Here is a 19,330-nt window from a genome sequence, read left to right as displayed (position 1 = left end):
ATAGGCTATGCATCCATATGAGACTGTATATAGGCTATGCATCCATATGAGACTGTATATAGGCTATGCATCCATATCAGACTGTATATAGGCTATGCATCCATATCAGACTGTATATAGGCTATGCATCCATATCAGACTGTATATAGGCTATGCATCCATATCAGACTGTATATAGGCTATGCATCCATATCAGACTGTATATGGGCTATGCATCCATATCACACTGTATATAGGCTATGCATCCATATCACACTGTATATAGGCTATGCATCCATATCACACTGTATATAGGCTATGCATCCATATCACACTGTATATAGGCTATGCATCCATATCAGACTGTATATAGGCTATGCATCCATATCAGACTGTATATAGGCTATGCATCCATATCAGACTGTATATAGGCTATGCATCCATATCACACTGTATATAGGCTATGCATCCATATCACACTGTATATAGGCTAACTCTTTCTGGTGGTGGTTCTGAAACACATCTCCCCTACATGGTCTCCTCTCTCCTGTCCCCAAACCCCTCAGAAGCTTTTCCTATTGGAAGTCCCCATCAGCAAAACACACTCACACACAGTACACTACACTCACACACACACACTATGCCTTCTCACAGAGCCTGATTTCTCCACTCTCTCTCCCCTCCAAATTATGTTCTGCTGCTGCTCGATTCCACCCAGAGTCCCACTTTATCTGCCTTCAACAGAAATTAGGGGGCCTTCAGATGGGTGGAGGGGGACTAGGTGTTTTTCCACTAAGACATACCCCCACCCCAGTGTGTCACCAGTGTTTTATGTTAATGTAAGCTCTAGTGTTATTGTGCTTCCATCAGGAGTGTAACACTAAAGACTTGTGGCGGGCAGAATCAACAACCTCTGCATCATTCAAGGTTTTGTGGCAAGGTGTTAAAGTGTGCAATTAGCCGTTGTTATGTGTAGATGCCAGCGCGAAAACTACCCAGGGCCTTGGCATGGCTCCAAGTTAGAGCAGGTCCGCCAGAGCCATGGCCCAGTGCGGCATGGCTCTGTCTTTTGGGTAAAACACTGTGGTAAATCCTCAATGGAAACTCAGCATAACCTCACTTTCACCTTCCCCTGTTTGTTGGCTCTCTTCGCCCACAAACAAACCCCTCAGGACGTCCCTGGAATCCTTTGTAGTGCTCATTAGGAGTGTGTTAAGTCCATCACGTTGCTCTAATCATCTGTCCTCTGAACGTTTCACGGCTCCTTGGTCTCTATGAGTCTCTGTGAAGGGGAAGTCCTTGTCAGTGGGATGGGATCACAGAGAGATCTGTCAATAACAGCAGCACGGATGGGATGGTGACAGCGTTCCGTGGGAATATGTTCCCTCTGACAGCTGCTTTTTGTGGATTGTGGTCAGGGATGGGCATTTTAATTGGGCCCAGCATGGAGCCTTGTGGTTCACAACAGGTGGTTAACAAAGGTGATGGTCGATCAAACCGTCAGTCGCCGAGTCCTTCAAGGCCCCGTGTTATCCTGATCACTACAGTGATAATGTACAGGATTGAAGGATACAAGTAGAGAACTTAAATGTATAAATGTAGCCTCTCTCCTTTCATGATGATGGAGGTATCAACAAATAGCCTGCACACTGCGATGCCTACCCATCGAATACCGGCCCACCCTTTTTACACAGCACCATCCTGCACCCCTTTTTACACAGCACAAATTTAAATCATTATTTTGGACAAATTCATTTGGAGAGAAATAAGATACGTGTTTTCACACAATAGAGAGAGGGATCCAAACAAGTTGAGATGGGAGATGTTTACTCAAGAAGAACAAAGAGACACCAGCCAAAACACAGTTGGGGCCAATTTCTTGTCTGTCCCTGACAGCCCTGTTTGTTGACAATCCTCTGGCCAGCAACAGTTTTATACTCTTTGTAAATAAACACAAACAGTTTAGGTGTAAATCAAATGTCAGTTAGGCAGCATTGCCTGGTGATACCCCCCTGGCAGTGGGCGCTGTAGAAACAACTGTGCATCTGACAGACGTGGCGTGTAATGCGTCTGGCACACACAACCTGCTCAGGCTGCTTGACGGTAACGAGGAGAGACGGCAGGCCATTTAGAATGTTCCCAAACCCTGCGGTTAGACTATCACTGGGTGTTTGGTAGGGACCGCTGATCTCGCAGTGACCTATAAATGCAACTGATCAGGGAGGGAGGGACTAGGTGGAATGAGAGGGAATCGTGCCCGGATTAAACTGAGAAGAGACACTGGGCACTAAGGATTGTGCAGGTGAGGAATGCATTTTAAATGTAGAAATGTGTCCATTATGGTGTTCATGAGCAGAACGCACAAGGCAAATTCGTAGTCATTATTACTAAGCATGGACGAAATGAGATAGGGAGTGGGCTGAGGACACCCCTGCTGTTTCAGTTTGGCACAACATGTGTTATGTAAGCAGAGGTAGGATTTGGCCCTCGTCATTAAGCTAAATGTGCATTGTGCAAAATACAATACAAATTATACCTTTTATATAGCCATAAAAAAATCATGTTCCTTATAACTAGGCTATCAGACATGTACAGTGCATTCAGAAACTATTCAGACCCTTTGACTTTTTCCACTTTGTTACGTTAAAGCATTATTCATAAATGTATTAAATTCCCTCAATCTACACACACACACACAAATACCCCATAATGACAAAGCAAAAACAGGTCGGTAGAAATTTTTGCAAATGTATTAAAATATAAACAGAAAAACCTTATTTACATAAGTATTCATACCCTTTGCTATGAGATTAGAAATTGAGCTCAGGTGCAACCTGTTTCCATTGAACATCCTTGAGATGTTTCTACAACTTGGAGTCATCCTGTGGTAAATTAAATTGATTGGACATGATTTGAAAAGGCACACACCTGTCTATATAAGGTCCCACAGTTGACAGTGCACGTCAGAGCAAAAACCAAGTCATGAGGTCGAAGGAATTGTCTGTAGAGCTCCGAGACAGGATTGTGTTGAGGCACATATCTGGGGAATGGTACCAAAAAAATGTCTGGAGCATTGAAGGTCCCCCACAGTGGCCTCCATCATTCTTAAATGGAAGAAGTTTTGAACCACAAAGACTTTTCCTTTGTCAGGGAGGTGGTGACAGCATCATGCTGAGCCCAGAGTTGAACCCGATCTAACGTCTCTGGAGAGACCTGAAAATAGCTGTGCAGCAACGCTCCGTATCCAACCTGACAGAGCTTGAGAGGATCTGCAGAGAAGGGAAGGAGAAACTCCCCAAATACAGGTGTGCCAAGCTTGCAGCGTCATACTAAAGGCTGTAATCGCTGCCTAAGGTGCTTCAACAAAGTACTTAGTAAAGGGTCGGAATACAAAGTACTCAATAAGGGTCTGAATAGGTCGCAGTTGTAAATGAGAACATGTTCTCAACTGGCCTACCTGGTTAAATAAAAGGCAAAATAAAAAAATAAAAATTGTGATATTTCCGTTTTAAAATATATATATATATATATATATATATATATATATATATATATATATATATATATACATTTGCTTTGTCATTAGGGTTGCAAAAAAAAGGGTCAGAAACTTTCCAGGAAATATCTGGAAATTTAGCTTAAATTCCTCAAAACATTACATCATTACATTTTAGTCATTTAGCAGACGCTCTTATCCAGAGCGACTTACAGTAGAGTGCCTACATTTTATTACATTTTACATACTGAGACAAGGATATCCCTACCGGCCAAACCCTCCCTAACCCGGACGACGCTATGCCAATTGTGCGTCGCCCCATGGACCTCCCGGTTGCGGCCGGCTGCAACAGAGCCTGGGCGTGAACCCAGAGACTCTGGTGGCGCAGCTAGACCACTAGACCACTGCGCCACCCGGGAGGTTAGCTTATAAGTTAGCTTATAACAGTGAACCTTTTTTGTTGCATACACATAAGGCAATCCTAGGTCTTGTGGCATATTTTGGTTAAACTATCCCCAATTCAATGGAATTGCAACCCTCTGCATGCACAGTGCATTCTTCCATCACATGTACAACTGATTCTCAAGATCTTGCACACTAATGAGATGCTATTGAGCCCACACTACTACACCGTCTGAGCCAAGGACTACATGCTTTCTGGTAAGTTTTGATTACAATACAGGGTGGGGTGAATATACATACATGACATACATAATTTTTTTGTTAACTAGTAAATAGTAGCCTACAGCAAAGTGTGTTTAAATAATTTATAACAATCTCTGCTAGTTTGTTTTTGCTACTATGTGGTTTTTAGCTAGCTTGAGCCTGCCAACTGCGGAGTGTTAATTCACCTGTTTCCACACATGTTTAATTTTAAAACCTTTATCTTACAAAGGAGTTGTTTAATCTAACTGCTTAACTATTTATCTGTACATGGAATTGTATTATTTTTCTTCTTCTAATCTTTACAGGAAAATGCAACAGGCACTATCTGATGTGTGGAGACATTTCATTGCAGCTAATGTAGAAGGAAATGCTGTGTACATTTGCAAATACTGCGCCAAATCATATGGGAAAAATGCAACAAAGATGCAGAATCATCTGGCCAAGTCTCAGGGCTCAAAACAAGCAACCTCTGACAAAAGTCCCTCTACTTCTATTTGAGGTGAAAATGATGAATCAAACACTATCGATAGCAACAGCTCATGGTCCTCCTGGAATCAGAAGGTTTTTTTTGACTCAATGGAGGAACATGTAGTCAGAGAAATGCTGATGAATGTCTTGCTCGAGCTGTGTATGCAACTAGTTCACCTAATGCTCACAGGCAATGTGTACTGGAAGAGATTTCTGAATGTTCGTCGCCCAGCATACACCCCTCCAACCAGACATGCTTTATTTTATCATTCATATATTTTTATGTACATATTCTTCATCCCTTTACACTTGTGTGGATAAGGTTGTGGTTGTTAGGTTAGATTACTCGTTGGTTATTACTGCATTGTCGGAACTAGAAGCACAAGCATTTCGCTACACTCGCATTAACATCTGCTAACCATGTGTATGTGACAAATAAAATTTGATTTGATAATACAAGTGTTATGCATGGAATTAAAGATATACTTCTCCTTAATGCAACCGCTGTGTCAGATTTCAAAAAAGCTTTACAGAAAAAGCACACCATGCAATAATCTGAGTACAGCGCTCAGGCACCAAAACAAGCCATACAGATACCCGCCATGTTGTAGAGTCAACAGAAGTCAGAAATAGCATTATAAATATTCACTTACCTTTGATGATCTTCATCAGAATGCACTCCCAGGAATCCCAGTTCCACAATAAATGTTTGTTTTGTTCGATAAAGTCCATCATTTATGTCCAAATACCTCCTTTTTGTTTGCGCGTTTAGTTCACAAATCCAAATTCACGAGGCGCAGGCACTTAGTCCAGACGAAAAGTCAAAAAGTTCCATTACAGTTCGTAGAAACATGTCAAACGATGTATAGAATCAATCTTTAGGATGTTTTTATTATAAATCTTCAATAATATTCCAACCGGACAATTCCTTTGTCTTTAGAAATGAAAAGGAACACAGCTCACTCTCACGGATGACTTAGCTCATGGCATTCTGCCAGACCTCTTAGTCAAACAGCTCTTATTCGCTCCCCCTTCACAGTAGAAGCCTGAAACAAGGTTCTAAAGACTGATGACATCTAGTGGAAGCCTTAGGAAGTGCAATCGGACCAAATTTTATACTGTATATTGGATAGGCAAAGACTTGAAAACCTACAAACCTCAGATTTCCCACTTCCTGGTTGGATTTTTTTCTCAGGTTTTGCCTGCCATATGAGTTCTGTTATACTCACAGACATCATTCAAACAGTTTTAGAAACTTCAGAGTGTTTTCTATCCAAATGTACTAATAGTATGCATATCTTAGCTTCTAGGCCTGAGTAGCAGGCAGTTTACTCTGGGCACCTTATTCCTCCAAGCTACTCAATACTGCCCCCCAGCCATTAGGAGTTAAAAGTATTTGAATGTTTGGTTTGTTAAATGTGATACTCCGTGTGTAACGTCCATTTGTATAGTTACTTGAGTCATCCCTCTCCGTGCCACTTTACACACAGACCTAGTCCCACCCCGTCACTCAAGGAGCGCATTTGTTCTTGCTTGACCACAAGACACTTTCGTTCACTCTGCATGGTCAATGCCAATACTAGTTTGTGTTTCTTACATCTGCAAACAGCTAGTTTGTATTTTCTTAACAAGTTAAGCTAAATCGGGTTAGCTTAACTTGCTAATGCTAATGCTAATCGCTAGTTAACTGGCTAACTAAATAAAAGTACTGAGTCAGAGCAAACGTAGCTAGCTAATACAGCCTGATACCAGTGCTGGTGGAGGCCTAAATCAGCATGTTGTTTGTGCAACAGTATCTTCTAAATAAATGAGGATTGGGCAAAGCATGAATATGTTGGCTACATGACTAAAGATTTTAATGTAGCCAAAGATTATAGGGTCCCCTAGCAAACACTGAAGATAACTTTGGTTCCTACCCTGTCACAATAACTCGTTCATGGCATTTTCATTCTTTGTCATGTAAAACTGTATTCAAAGTGCCCAGTATTATTTATATTCTAACTATAGAATTATAATAAACATCATATTTTTATGATTCCAAAAGTTCACCCAAGTGTTTTGATCTAAATCGTAATTGCAACATTTGGTTAAAAATAAGGCCTAGTTTTTTTGCCCATATAGTGGCAGTGTGGAAATGATCTCAAATGAGTGCAGGAAATGCAGAAATTGATGTAAATGCAGGAAATTATTTTAGTTTTAAGTTGAATTGACAGTATAAAGCAATCAGAATGGAGAAAGACCCATTGAAATAATTTAGAATACATGTGTTGCCACCCTAGGGTCACGTACTACTCATGAAGAAAATGCAGAACTTTTATCAAAAACATAAAATACAGTATGTTGAAAACATTTTTGGGAGATGCGATGGATCATTGGGGATCATTCAATATTCCCTTTCTTTTGTTCAGTGAAATCATCCCATGTGAAGAGTCAACTCATTTAATTAAAGTTAAATTCGTAACTAAATAGTTTTTTTTATTTCCATTGGAAGGATTTAATCACTTGCAATTATGTCTATTTATGATAAGGTAAAAGGTTTATGTTTCTGTCTCCATATGATATGGTAAATATATCCAATGACAAAAACATATACATTAAATGGTATTAATATTAATTTGCATATATTTCCGTTAATTCCCACGGAAAGTTCCCACCTCTGAAAATTCCCCAAAATGTGCAACCCTACTTGGGTAATGTGTGTAGATTGAGGGAAAAAAACTATTTAATTAATTTTAGAATAAGGCTGTAACGTAACAAAATCTGGAAAAAGTCAAGAGGTCTGAATACTTTCCGAATGCACTGTATACAGCACAGCTGGACAGACAGACAGGCACGCCTGCTGTCTCCTGCAGATGCACGTCAGAGCCACAGACATACCCCTGGAAGGCAAGGCCCCCCACGGCCCTTAATTGTAATAAAAGGTAGTTCTGTTGTTACTCAGCACTTTGGCGCGCAACAATATTATCTCTGCAGTGGGTCTAGCCTGCCGATTCCTCTTACCCTGTTATCAAATTAGTCAGCTGGCTGTCAAACACTCACCAAGCTATAGCCCCTCACTGAAATTGCATTCACCACCAGCATCTGCTTCCAACTAACTCCTTTCAGGCATACCTCTCCCACTTATCCTCCTCTTTAAAACCACACAGGAAAGGATGGGGTTTTGGGCCTTTTTTCTTACACTGACAAATGGGAGGTAAGTTTTCCTTAAGGCCCGACAAATCTCTGCTGTGCTAAGCCAGCCTCAGATCTATTTGAGTAGATAAAACTCATTAATTTTCCAAGATCTACCATTGTGTGAAAAATGGCTTAGAGGCATACACTTCATTCATAGATTTTTGATAAAACATTGCACAGAGACGGTAGCGGGAGTTTACAAAGTCCGCCGGTATCAAGAGACGGCTCATTCTTCTGCATCTCATAGAACATTCTGTAACAATTCCAAACCCTCTAACGTTCTCAAGAGTGCATAAATTAAATCAGAATAATCTCAGTGGGGAACGAGAATCAATGTATCATTATATAACAGTCATATTCCATTCCCTTTATAGACCCATGGAATATCAGAGACCTTCACACTGATCTATCAGAATGTCAATTACAGTGCATCTACATCGCTGCTTGACATTGAACTGTTATGGTCACACGGCTGCAATGAAATCTGCCGTAGCAAAACTATAGCACAGATAGAACAAAGAGACATATTTCACCAGATGCTTCACATTTATACAAAATATGGTAGTGAGAGGAAGCCCAGTGGCCGGCAGTGGGAGAAGATGGAACGAGATGGATTCTAATAGACATTCTGCTAATTTACTCATCGATTAAACATTTGATCACAATACAGTTCTCTGTTCCCAAAACTACAATCTGTTACGAACAGTGGACAAAGTTTTGTAGACTTTACCCGTTGCATTGTTTAGAAGGAGTGCAAAGGTGATTTGAGTTATTGCACACGCGCACTTCACGGAGTAGCGTTCCCCAAAGGAAATATGCAAATTAATGCTAGAATGCGCCAATAGGATCTCGCTAGCTCCTGCTTGGCTCTGCCTACCTAATTGCTTGTTCGGCCCACTATGGCTCATTCATTCCCATTTGAAACGACAGGCTGTGGTCTATCTTGGTTTAGTTATAAAAATCTTTGACTTGACTCTTCCATTCCCAATTGTCGTTCTGAATACAAATGGCGGCATCACGTTGAGGACAGTACACAAAAAGGATCCCGTCATTGTCAAAGCATGACTGGACTGCTCTCTTCTACACAGTATGTCTACCATATGAATACAGGTAATATCCTCATGTTTACACCTGTTAAGGCTCAGGTGTGTTTCTTTTGAACATTGGCTTACTTGGCATGGCATGAACCAGGTCCCCACACAGCACCATAAACTTAGGCCTGGGGCTCAGCTTGTTGACGGCCTCCACAGCCTGCTGGGTCAGCTGGACCTCATCGGTCCACTCGTCCCCTCCTCCGTCACAGTCCCCCTGCCTCCAGGTCTTCATCAGACCCAGCTGGGGATCTGCAGCCTGGATGAAGCAGAACGGGCCTCTCCATTCCTTCTGTTCATCTGGGAAGGTAGGTGGTGTTCAGGGGAGAGTCATGCCAGGGACATGGGATAAAATATAGAATCAATATACAGTGGAAAGTATTCAGAACCCTTCACTTTTTCCAAATATTATGTTACAGCCTTATTCTAAAATGGATTCAATCGTTTTTTCCCCTCCTCAATCTACACACAAATGTGGAAAAAGTGAAGGGGTACGAATGCACTATACTTTATTGCAACGGGTGTCTCTATTTATGAAAGTCATGCTGAAGTTAGTCCTAAAAGCAGTATTCTTACAAATTGACCCTGGGATGCAGGATTTTGTTCTCACCATCAAGCCCTTGACTAGTTGAATCTGGTGTGTTAGTATTGGTTCTTGATTAGTTGAATCTGGTGTTGGTATTGGGTCTGAAGAAAAAGCCTGCACTAATGTAATGGTTGTTGTCAGTCCTGTTTCCCTTCAGCAAAGAAAAAGGTTTAAAAATATTAACAGAACTATGGATGTTGATGCGTGGATTGCAAAGTGTTGAACATAATCCGGACATTGCGTAACTGGTGCCGTAAACCTACAATAATCACTCTCATATTCATTAAAAAAATACAAGGCAGGCAGGCTGCACCTTAAGACTACTTGATGTGCCAGTAGTAGCATGAAGGGAGGACCTAAGACAGATCTGACATCCTTTTTAACGGATTGCCCTTGTTGCATGCAAATGGCCAGGTTTCAGGCTAACTGTTTCCTCCCATAACTAGACATTTAAAAAGGTTAAGCCCCCCCTTTTTTACCGACTCATGAGACATACATGATTTGTAAGGCTTTTACACCAGCCTAGCTTTGACTCTCTCTGAGAAAAAGCCTGGTATCTTTGTTAACACAAACTTTACAGTAGTGTGTGTGTCTCAGGAGTCGCTGCTGTGTGAACTATTTATTTTAAAAAAGGAATTGAAAAAGAGTAGCCTAAGCTCCCATGAAAGCCGATAAGTACACGCAGCTTTGTGCGGCTGCGCTGAGCGAGCTTCACTTCAAACAGAAATCTGAGAGATTTCTCATCTGACAGATGGTGCATTCAAACAATACTAATCATAATTCACGATTAAAGTGGAGGGCCTTTAAAAAAGAATTTAAAAATGAAATATGGAACTTTTGTTGAATTCTCATTTGAAGAGAAAAACCTATTCATTTCACCATCCGTTTGTGGTGCTGAAAAACATAAAAGTTTGTAGAGATGAGAATTGTGAGTTGCTCTCGAGAACCCAAGGAATTCTGCCTCATCCCAAGGGTTCTCAGCTATAAACGCTGCTTACCGGGGGAGACCATGTGAACTACAATCCCGAAGCTATGTTTTAACATTTAGAAACGTCAATCATCGCTTGAAATACAGTTTAAAGAACGTAACTCTCATATCAGCGAGAAAGAATCTTTCAAATTAAAAAGTTACACTTACTGTAGCAGGTTTGCACAGATCCATATGGCTGTGTGTGCCTCGAGCAAAGAACTACACTTTCCACCCAGTTACGCTTACACACGTGTGCGAGCACGCTCGATAGCTAATTAGCGCAGGTTTTCATCTCTGTCTTCCATCTGTCTGTCTTCCGTAAGTGCTGTAACATGGAGACATGGCAGTGTGGGAACACTAACCCTAACTTTATCATGGTGTGTATCAATTTAACCTTTTCTTAATTATTATTTCTCTCTGATATGAAAGATAAGGTCCTTATGCTTCCAAAACCATACAGCAAGAGACACGTTAATGTTCAGATTGCTTCGTCCAAATTGCTTTGTCCTTCGTCCAAATCAAATCAAATTTTATACATGTAGGTAGAGTTATTAAAGTGACTATGCATAGATAACATCAGAGAGTAGCAGCAGCATAAAAGGGGGGGGGGGCAATGCAAATAATCTGGGTAGCCATTTGATTAGATGTTCAGGAGTCTTATGGCTTGGGGGTAGAAGCTGTTTAGAAGCCTCTTGGACCTAGACTTGGCGCTCCTGTACTGCTTGCTGTGTGGTAGCAGAGAGAACAGTCTATGGCAAAGGTGGCTGGAGTCTGACATTTTTTAGGGCCTTCCTCTGACACCGCCTGTCCTGGATGGCAGGAAGCTGGGCCCCGGTGATGTACTGAGCCGTACGCACTACCCTCTGTAGTGCCTTGCGGTCGGAGGCCAAGCTGTTGCCATACCAGGCAGTGATGAAACCCGTCACGATGCTCTCGATGGTGCAGCTGTAGAACCTTCTGAGGATCTTAGAACCTTCTGAGGATCTGAGGACCCATGCCAAATCTTTTCAGCCTTCTGAGGGGGAATAGGTTTTGTCGTGCCCTCATCACAACAGTCTTGGTGTGCTTGGACCATGTTAGTTTGTTGGTGATGTGGACGCCAAGGAACTTGAAGCTCTCAACCTGCTCCACTACAGCCCCGTCCATGAGAATAGGGGCGTGCTCAGTTCTTCAATTCCTGTAGTCTACAATCAAATCCTTTGTCTTGATCACGTTGAGGGAGAGGTTGTTGTCCTTGCACCAGACGGTCAGGTCTCTGACCTCCTCCCTATAGTCTGTCTCGTCATTGTCGGTGATCAGGCCTACCACTGTTGTGTCACCGGCAAACTTAATGATGGTGTTGGAGTCATTACACAATCACTTATGTGTAATGTATGGAACTGTGTGACATGATCAAGGGCTATTAGTGTCTATGAATGGGCTAGGCTGTGAGAGGAAGAGCGTCTGTGAATCTGATTAGTTGTTAAACAATCAAATTCCTCAGTCTGTAAGCTTGGCCAGAAATGGAGCCATTCAGCCCAGTCGGTTCACTGGTCAAAGGTCTACAATAGACAGTGACTGATTTCCTATCACCAGCCAATCCTAAAATAGGCCTATATAATAAATAAAAAAAAGACTGAGGTATTCATAATGTGTTTACTAAGTCTTCCATACAACATAACACGTGTAATAGGCCATTGCATTTGGGCAGAGACGCGTTTTGGGGTTATGATAAGGTAAACGGCAATAATGCAACTCACATTTACAGCTAACGTTAGGCATTTGTAAATCAATCTTCAAAATCAAGGGCTAGCTATATTTCATGAGTTGAAAGTATTATTTGACTGAATTGATGAAAAGGCTAGTTTATAGCTGAGCAGATTCGAACAGATGAGAAGTGTTGTTCTGACACTCATCTCGGAAAAGCAGAGTAAATGGCAAAAGGCTAAACAGCAATTTTTGTAAACAACATGACACGTCTCGGGAAAGTCGTTCACGTGTAGCACAGATAGCTAGCTAGTTGGGTTACTCGATGGGTTAATTTAGCATTCATATTCGTAACTATGTATCCTTTATATTAACCAGTCGGGAATACAACATTTTAAAACAGATGGATGTTAGTCAGCCTGTACAGTTAACTAACTACAGCTAGCCAACTAACTAACATTAGCTACCTTCGGTCAGTCCAGTGAAGCGCCGCTGTTTAGCTCTAAGAAAAATATCCTCGGCTTCAGCCATGGCTTCACTTGTCCCTCACAGGTTAACGTTCGTATTCTTATGGCTTGATGTTGATCCTATTTTGTCAATAATTAACTGAATCTTGAGATTAATCCGTGTAGCTAGTTACGTACGGTGAAGACCAAACGTAAAGCCGGAAGCCCCGCCTAGTTCTAAAATGTCTACAACATCCCCTTGTTGCTGACGAGGGTGACTTCCAGACAGTGGCGAGGGGATCAATAAACCCATCCACTTCGCGACACACTCGTGACTTGAATGATGCAATTCATATTAAATAATTAAACAAGCAACACATTTTGGATTAAGCCCGTAGACTCCTCGCTCATCTTAAATCGACTACATTAGCTATCTATTATCTGTGCCTGGCTGCATATAACTTTTGGATCGGTGCTATCCGGAATCCTTGGGACGTCCCTACCCCTTGAAGTTGAACATGGTTATGTAAGCGTAATGGTTAGGTAAACTCTACGACCCCTACAAGCGTATTGGGACTCGTCTGAACTCGGTACAGCCGATCTGCCGATTTCTGTCTGTAGCGTCCAAACAGTTTGGGCTTAACACTAATATGACCCCTCTGTGTAAAGGTGAGACTCGCACGAACACTTACATGTTTCTTTGCTCTAGGACGCCCACGGGCCTCACAAGACTCGTCTGAAGGTCCCCCGGTACCAGTCGAACAAATTAATGGAAGTATATATGGAGACTGTTTAGTGACAAAGAAAAAGAATGGGTTAAATACACGTAAAAATAAAAATATAACAAATATTTCCTGATCTTTCTTTTTCTTTTTTTTGGGGGGGGGGGTTATCTGTTGTCCCATGTAGTGAATCTGTTATTCAATGCGTTTGTATGGGCTCATAGCAGTAAGGCCAAACAAAATGTTGAATCAAATCCTTTTTTCTTTTTTTTTTGATACTAGCAAATTGATCCTTTGTATGACATTGTTAAAACAATTCCATGTAGCTTAGTAGAACCCTTAGGCTTAGACATGGCTTAAACTGTTTAGTGACAAAAATATGGGGTTAAATACATGTAAAAAAATGTTTCCTGATCTTTCTTATATCTTTCAGACAGTGGCGACCCGTCATTCAGGGCATGTGGGGCAGAGCTCCACCTGTTTGAGCCCCTCATTTTTAGCAAAAATGTAAATAATTATATATTTTTTGGAGCTTGTCTGTTTTGCATGTTATTTTGGCATTAATATGTGTCACATATCAGTTTTCAAAAACGATGTAATATATATATATATAATTGATTTAATAAAGCAAACATGGTCTATTTTTTGTTTTCTTGAGTAAGGCAGCTCCAAAATGTAGGTGTTTCAGTCTAGCTCAGTGCTTTCTGTGGTGCTGTGGCAAGCCAGCAGAAAATACGGAGCGTTGCGCCGTGATTGGCTCAGTGTTTTGTCACTCATGGGGACACTACGTCACTGCCTAGTCTAGAGCTCAAAAATTTAAGCCCCTTGGGTACTGCCATAGAGTTACATTAGAAGTGCCCATCCAATATGTTTCAAGGTCATTGGACACAGATAAAATGACATCATATCCCATTATATATACAGTAGCTTTGATTGGACTGATCATGTCAACGTCATACTTTCAAAATCTTAGCTAGCAGTCATCATCATGAATCAAGTCGACAATCTAGTGGCAAATCCTATATAATTCTTGTCATATGAAGAGAAATTATAAATAAAACGTGTCGGTGCTCATTGACTATTGGACATAAACATTACACAACAAGTTGGAAATCGCAAATTCAACATTGAGTGGTTTGGAAGGAATCAGTGGCTAACTGCAAGCATTGCAAAACAATCATTAGCCTGCTATTCAGTGGAATGGCTGTGTGGTCCCAAGTCTAAGATTAACGGTCTATATTCCTAGTTTAAAATGATAAACATTCAACATTGACCATGCTGTCAATCAAGCATGATTTGTGCTGCGCTCAAAACAACTGTTAAGTCAGAACTGCAAAATCTGACTTTAGTGAGTTCAAGACAACTGGGATCTCAGGAAAAAACGAGCTACAACTGGGAAAATATGTTTTGAACTTTCATCCAACTCTGAATTGTAAATTGGGAACTCTGGCCTCTTTCTAGAGCTACGACCTGAAGATCACTGACATCATCATGATTAAACTTTTTTTCCCCCCAGGTTCCCAGTTGTCTTGAAATCACTATAAATCCGGAGAATCTCACTTTGACGAAGTTTGATGACAAAATGTGCCCACGAAGGACTGCCGCGCCACCTTTCTGTGAGCATAGCACAACAAGGTGAGTCCAAAAATGTCTTGTATGCTGCTGCATAAATTATGTAGCATGTCAGGGAGATATGTATACTGTAGCTAAGAAAGTGTATGTACTAAGTGTATGTTGTGTAGTAAACTGTTAGTAGCCCATGTGTCTCACCCTAATAATTTGGTCTATTTTCACCTCTTAATTTTGCGTACTGTTCTGACTTGATGGTGCACATGTAGACTATAACCTGTTTTTGAGAAATGTAATCATCGAATATTGTAAAAGCTTTCATTGTTGCTTTCATTATTATTTCTCTCTGATATGAAATCTGCTGTATCTGCTTTATCTGCTGTATCTGCTTATAGGCCTCCTTGATTTATCCTACAGTTCTGACTTGGTGTACAGGGAGAACACTGTAAGAACGGCCCATGTTCTGAATTCTGTCATTGTACATTTCAAAAGTGCTGAACAAATCGTTATATTGACTACGCCCGTCCTAGCTCGCTTATTAATGTCTTAATCGAAATGACAGATTGCCTCTTATCCGCTTGTCGTCCCTGTATGGCATAGTTTGTCAATTGTCAGTAAAAACCACATTTGTTTAAGCAAGTCAGCTATATCAGCTATGTTTATTAGGCAGTAAATGAGGCTGAATGAATTGTTTCGCTGCCAGACAAGGCTCCGCTGAAAGCCAGGTGTAGCAGTGGTAAGGTGTTGGGACTGCTGTTGGGACATCTTTATGTAGGCCCTAACAGTTTGTGGACACCGTTTGTCACCATTATAGTGCAATTAATGTATTGTTTAGTGTTGTGTTGTGTAGTGGCTTTGCTGGCATCCATACCAAATATTTTTTTTTTCCCCCACCAAGATTTACATGCTAAAATCTCCACTGCTCTCAGATGTAGGACAGACACTTCAGAGCTAACTTCCTTTAGATGTTTTTAGTTGTTCCATGTCATTCACGTGTTATTCAATGCGTTTGTGTGAGCTAATAGCGGTAAAGCCCCCCCAAAAAATATTAAAAAATATATTTTTAATACTTTAAGGGGTCTTAAAACGTTAAATAAAATATCAAAATTATCCTTGGTAAGAGCTTCTGTGGGTTAAGGTTAGGGTAGGGATGTCCCACGACCCCAGATAGGACTGACCATCATTTTTGTTTTACAGCAGTAGCTACATCTGCGGTTGTATCTTGACTTTCTCCGCATATATCCCAATGGCAATCACCACGAGAGCATGTATGAACTTCTTCATTATAATTCTAAACTAGCTCTTGCACACGCTATTTCTGTCTCCCCCAGCTCTGTCGGTTTCTCCCATCGACTTATTTAGCCTGGTTTAGTGTTGGGGAGTTGGCTATCAGGTCCATGGACAGTGCGACTTTTTGAGAAAAATAATTTCAGCACCATGGACAGCTCGACCAGAAAGACGCTAATTTGCCCTAATATAGACCACCATGGTTCTGCACAGTATTTTTTTTTAAGATGAGGTGAACTTTAATCAGGTGAAAGACATTGCGTGGAATGTGATAGCCTATGGTACATATGAATTACATACAATATAAGGGAATTAATTCCTAAAGGAAAAAGACTACATCGGCAGAACTTTTTTCAGGCATAGAAAATAGCATTTAGTGATGAATATAAAAACGTCTCTGGGTATGATTACACTGTGCTTGGAACGACACCATTGTATGTGTGGACCATTATTCAATCCAGCGAATAGAAGTATATACCCTACTTAATTTCATTAGCGTACCCATTTTTTTTTTATTGTGTAGCCTATGCTACTCATGCTGGCAAAACAACCACCCTATAACGCTCTCTCTAATCTCATTTGGAAGTTACCATAACCGGAATGTCTGCATCCGTGATCATATTTTGTCCGTGCACAAATTAGGAGAAAAAAATAATTGCTCGGCAGCACAACTCGACCCATATTTCCTAATGTGCGTTTTGGGCTGTCACAGATTCACAGTCATGTTTAACAACAGATTAATGTAATCTCTCTCTCTTCGTTGGAATGCCTCCTCCTCCCCTCCTCTCCTCTCCTACTCTCTTTGCGCACCATGCTCTCTCCCATCTCAGGTCTGATTTGCTCACTCGTGCTCAAATAGCTTGTGCAGTTCTATCTCCACCGACTCCAATGCGTGCAACCGCGCTGATGGGTTTGAAAATTGAAGTAGCCTAGTTTTGATAACGTAATGGAAATAATTTTCTAATAACACCTGTAGAGAGATTGTGCTCTGAGGAACAATTCTGAGGAGGACAATATCCATATACATTCAACGTTTAATTTTGAAAAAATAACCGAATGATTTTCTATACCTTCATGGATGACGAGAACATTCGTGAAAACGCTCACCAACACGGATTAGTGTTACGGTAATGTTCTTTAAATTGGATATATGTTTCTGGACTTTTAATAATACCAAGACTGTGCGCTCTTCTTCTTCGAGTCTCTTCTTATATGCGCTAGAGAAGCTGAAAGGAAGGGGTGGAAGGACAGCACAATGAGGGGCAAATACTTTATACTGGGTTACTTGTTGGTCAAAGTTATGGCGCTGGTTTGCAAGGCGGACGGAGAACCAGGACAACTGGAGGGCTTTGTCATGATGACGACGTGCAACGGATCCAGGGAGGACGAGGGTGCAGGCTTCTCGGAGCCCCCGCACACGGAGGACAGGTGCCGGGGGTACTACGATGTGATGGGCCAGTGGGACCCGCCGTTCGTTTGTAAAACGGGCGATTATCTGTACTGCTGCGGCACCTGTGGCTTTCGGTTCTGCTGCTCCTACAAGACCTCGCGGTTGGATCAGAGCACCTGTAAAAACTACGACACTCCGGTGTGGATGATGACAGGTCAAACCCCGTTTAAGAAAAACGACCTTCGGCACGACCCTACCAAAGATAAAACTAATTTAATCGTGTATATCATCTGTGGAGTAGTGGCTATCATGGCACTTGTTGGGATATTCACCAAACTCGGCCTGGAAAAGGCGCACCGACCCCAGAGAGAGAATATGACTAGGTGGGTTTCTGGGGTTCTGCTACTGTTGAACGCGCCGCGATCTTCTTTGTTGTGCATGTTTTCAAAGAGCTTGCTTGGTGCTCACATGTAGGCTAGAGCGCACGCCACAATAATATTTGACTCTTGGGTTCTAGCCTCACGCTTGCCAGGTTTATATTGGCAAACTACGATAGGCTAACTCATTCTAATAGCGTTGTCGCTGAAATAAGAAAGCGAGGATATCATGTAAACTTGTTTTTTGTTAACATTATAATACAAATGAACCAATCAATGACTTTTACGCGCACAATACACGCTTCTTCAATGGATAGAAAGTAGCTGTCATCGACAGTTTATTAATTGGACTAGATTGCATAATGTCATCACCTGTGTGGGCTGCTAGCCTGATTCATTCGCAGAGATCGCGGGGGCGTGTGTCTCTTGCAGTGGATAGCCACATGCTCTCCGCTCCGCAACATGCGCATGCTATTCCTTTATTTGGAGATCTTCTCTAACAATGCATCAATAGGTCCTATTCGTCTTCTTTATGAAAATGTCTAATTTATTCACTGAATTTTATATTTTTCTAATTAATGTGGAACCCGCTCACTCAAACAGTCAAATTAACAAATTCATATGAAAATGTTGCTTTATATGGAAGCAGAGATGCAATATTTGATATTATGTGATCATCTTGAACTAGCTGCTCTGTGCACACAACTGTGCAGCGTTGGCATGAAATCAAGCATTATGCACAGTTCTTCATAGGACATATTTCTTTGTCTGTCTGGCTATTTTTTACATCTGGGTAAATGGCAATCTCTCTTGTTCTATCTTTCTCACACAGGGCTGTCCAGAGTGTGTTACAGGTCGGTTGTCCAGGTGAGCAGTTCCAGGGGGAGGACACCCTCGGCATGCACGCACAGAACTATGACACAAGGGCCAACAACCTCCGTAAGTTTCACACTTTTGGCCCCTATAGGCAGAGGTTTTTGGTGGTATGGTTGTGGACTGAAGGGTTGGCCATGGAGGCCCCAAACAGACAATAGCAAACATAATGTGGGCAGGTTGCCTGGTTGCATATTGTACACAGACTCTCAATTAAGCATTTGGTCTCTGTCAGGGTATAGGTTGTAGCCCATGTATCAAAGCCAGGTTTATTTGTTTCAAATGTGGCATTCTTTTTATAATCTTAGATGTATTCATGTGGAGGGAAACAAACTGCTTTCTGCTTTGTAAATCCAGTGATAATTCACTTTTATTTTTGTCCCATGCCTGCATGATTCAAGATGTGTAAAAAGGAGGGGAGAGATAAAGAGAGAGAAGAGGAGAGAGAACAACACAGCAGTGTGAATGGCATCTATTGCGTCCCGTGGGCTGCAACCACAGTTATGGGCTTTGTATTTTAACACAGATCAACCAACTCAGAAACACAGAA

At 41.4% G+C, this 19,330-nt stretch overlaps 2 protein-coding genes across 4 annotated transcripts in view; one reads left to right on the top strand and one right to left on the bottom strand.

Annotated features, from left to right (window-relative positions):
* The window catches only part of LOC129861959 (serine/threonine-protein phosphatase CPPED1-like), a 39,264-nt gene extending 26,266 nt beyond the window's left edge, over positions 1–12,998 (bottom strand). The window contains exons 1-3 of one of the 3 annotated variants that reach the window (XM_055933208.1): positions 12,584–12,674; positions 9,485–9,611; positions 8,956–9,174 (exon numbers count right to left, since the gene is read on the bottom strand). In XM_055933208.1, coding sequence (XP_055789183.1) covers positions 8,956–9,109 — 154 coding nt within the window. In that variant the 5' untranslated portion in view covers positions 9,110–9,174; positions 9,485–9,611; positions 12,584–12,674. The other 2 variants (XM_055933201.1, XM_055933193.1) reach the window with 2 other exon arrangements.
* Positions 12,999–16,920: 3,922 nt separating this feature from the next.
* LOC129861943 (protein shisa-9A-like) overlaps positions 16,921–19,330 on the top strand; it is a 121,708-nt gene continuing 119,298 nt past the window's right edge. Inside the window, exons 1-2 of the mRNA XM_055933169.1 lie at positions 16,921–17,913; positions 18,740–18,846. Coding sequence (XP_055789144.1) covers positions 17,396–17,913; positions 18,740–18,846 — 625 coding nt within the window. The 5' untranslated portion in view covers positions 16,921–17,395. The remainder of the gene's footprint in view (positions 17,914–18,739; positions 18,847–19,330) is intronic.

Source organism: Salvelinus fontinalis, chromosome 1 (genome assembly GCF_029448725.1).
Source record: "Salvelinus fontinalis isolate EN_2023a chromosome 1, ASM2944872v1, whole genome shotgun sequence".
Lineage (NCBI taxonomy): Eukaryota > Metazoa > Chordata > Actinopteri > Salmoniformes > Salmonidae > Salvelinus > Salvelinus fontinalis.
Note: the sequence above shows the minus strand (reverse complement) of the source record. Positions and strands in the feature narration are given on the sequence as shown.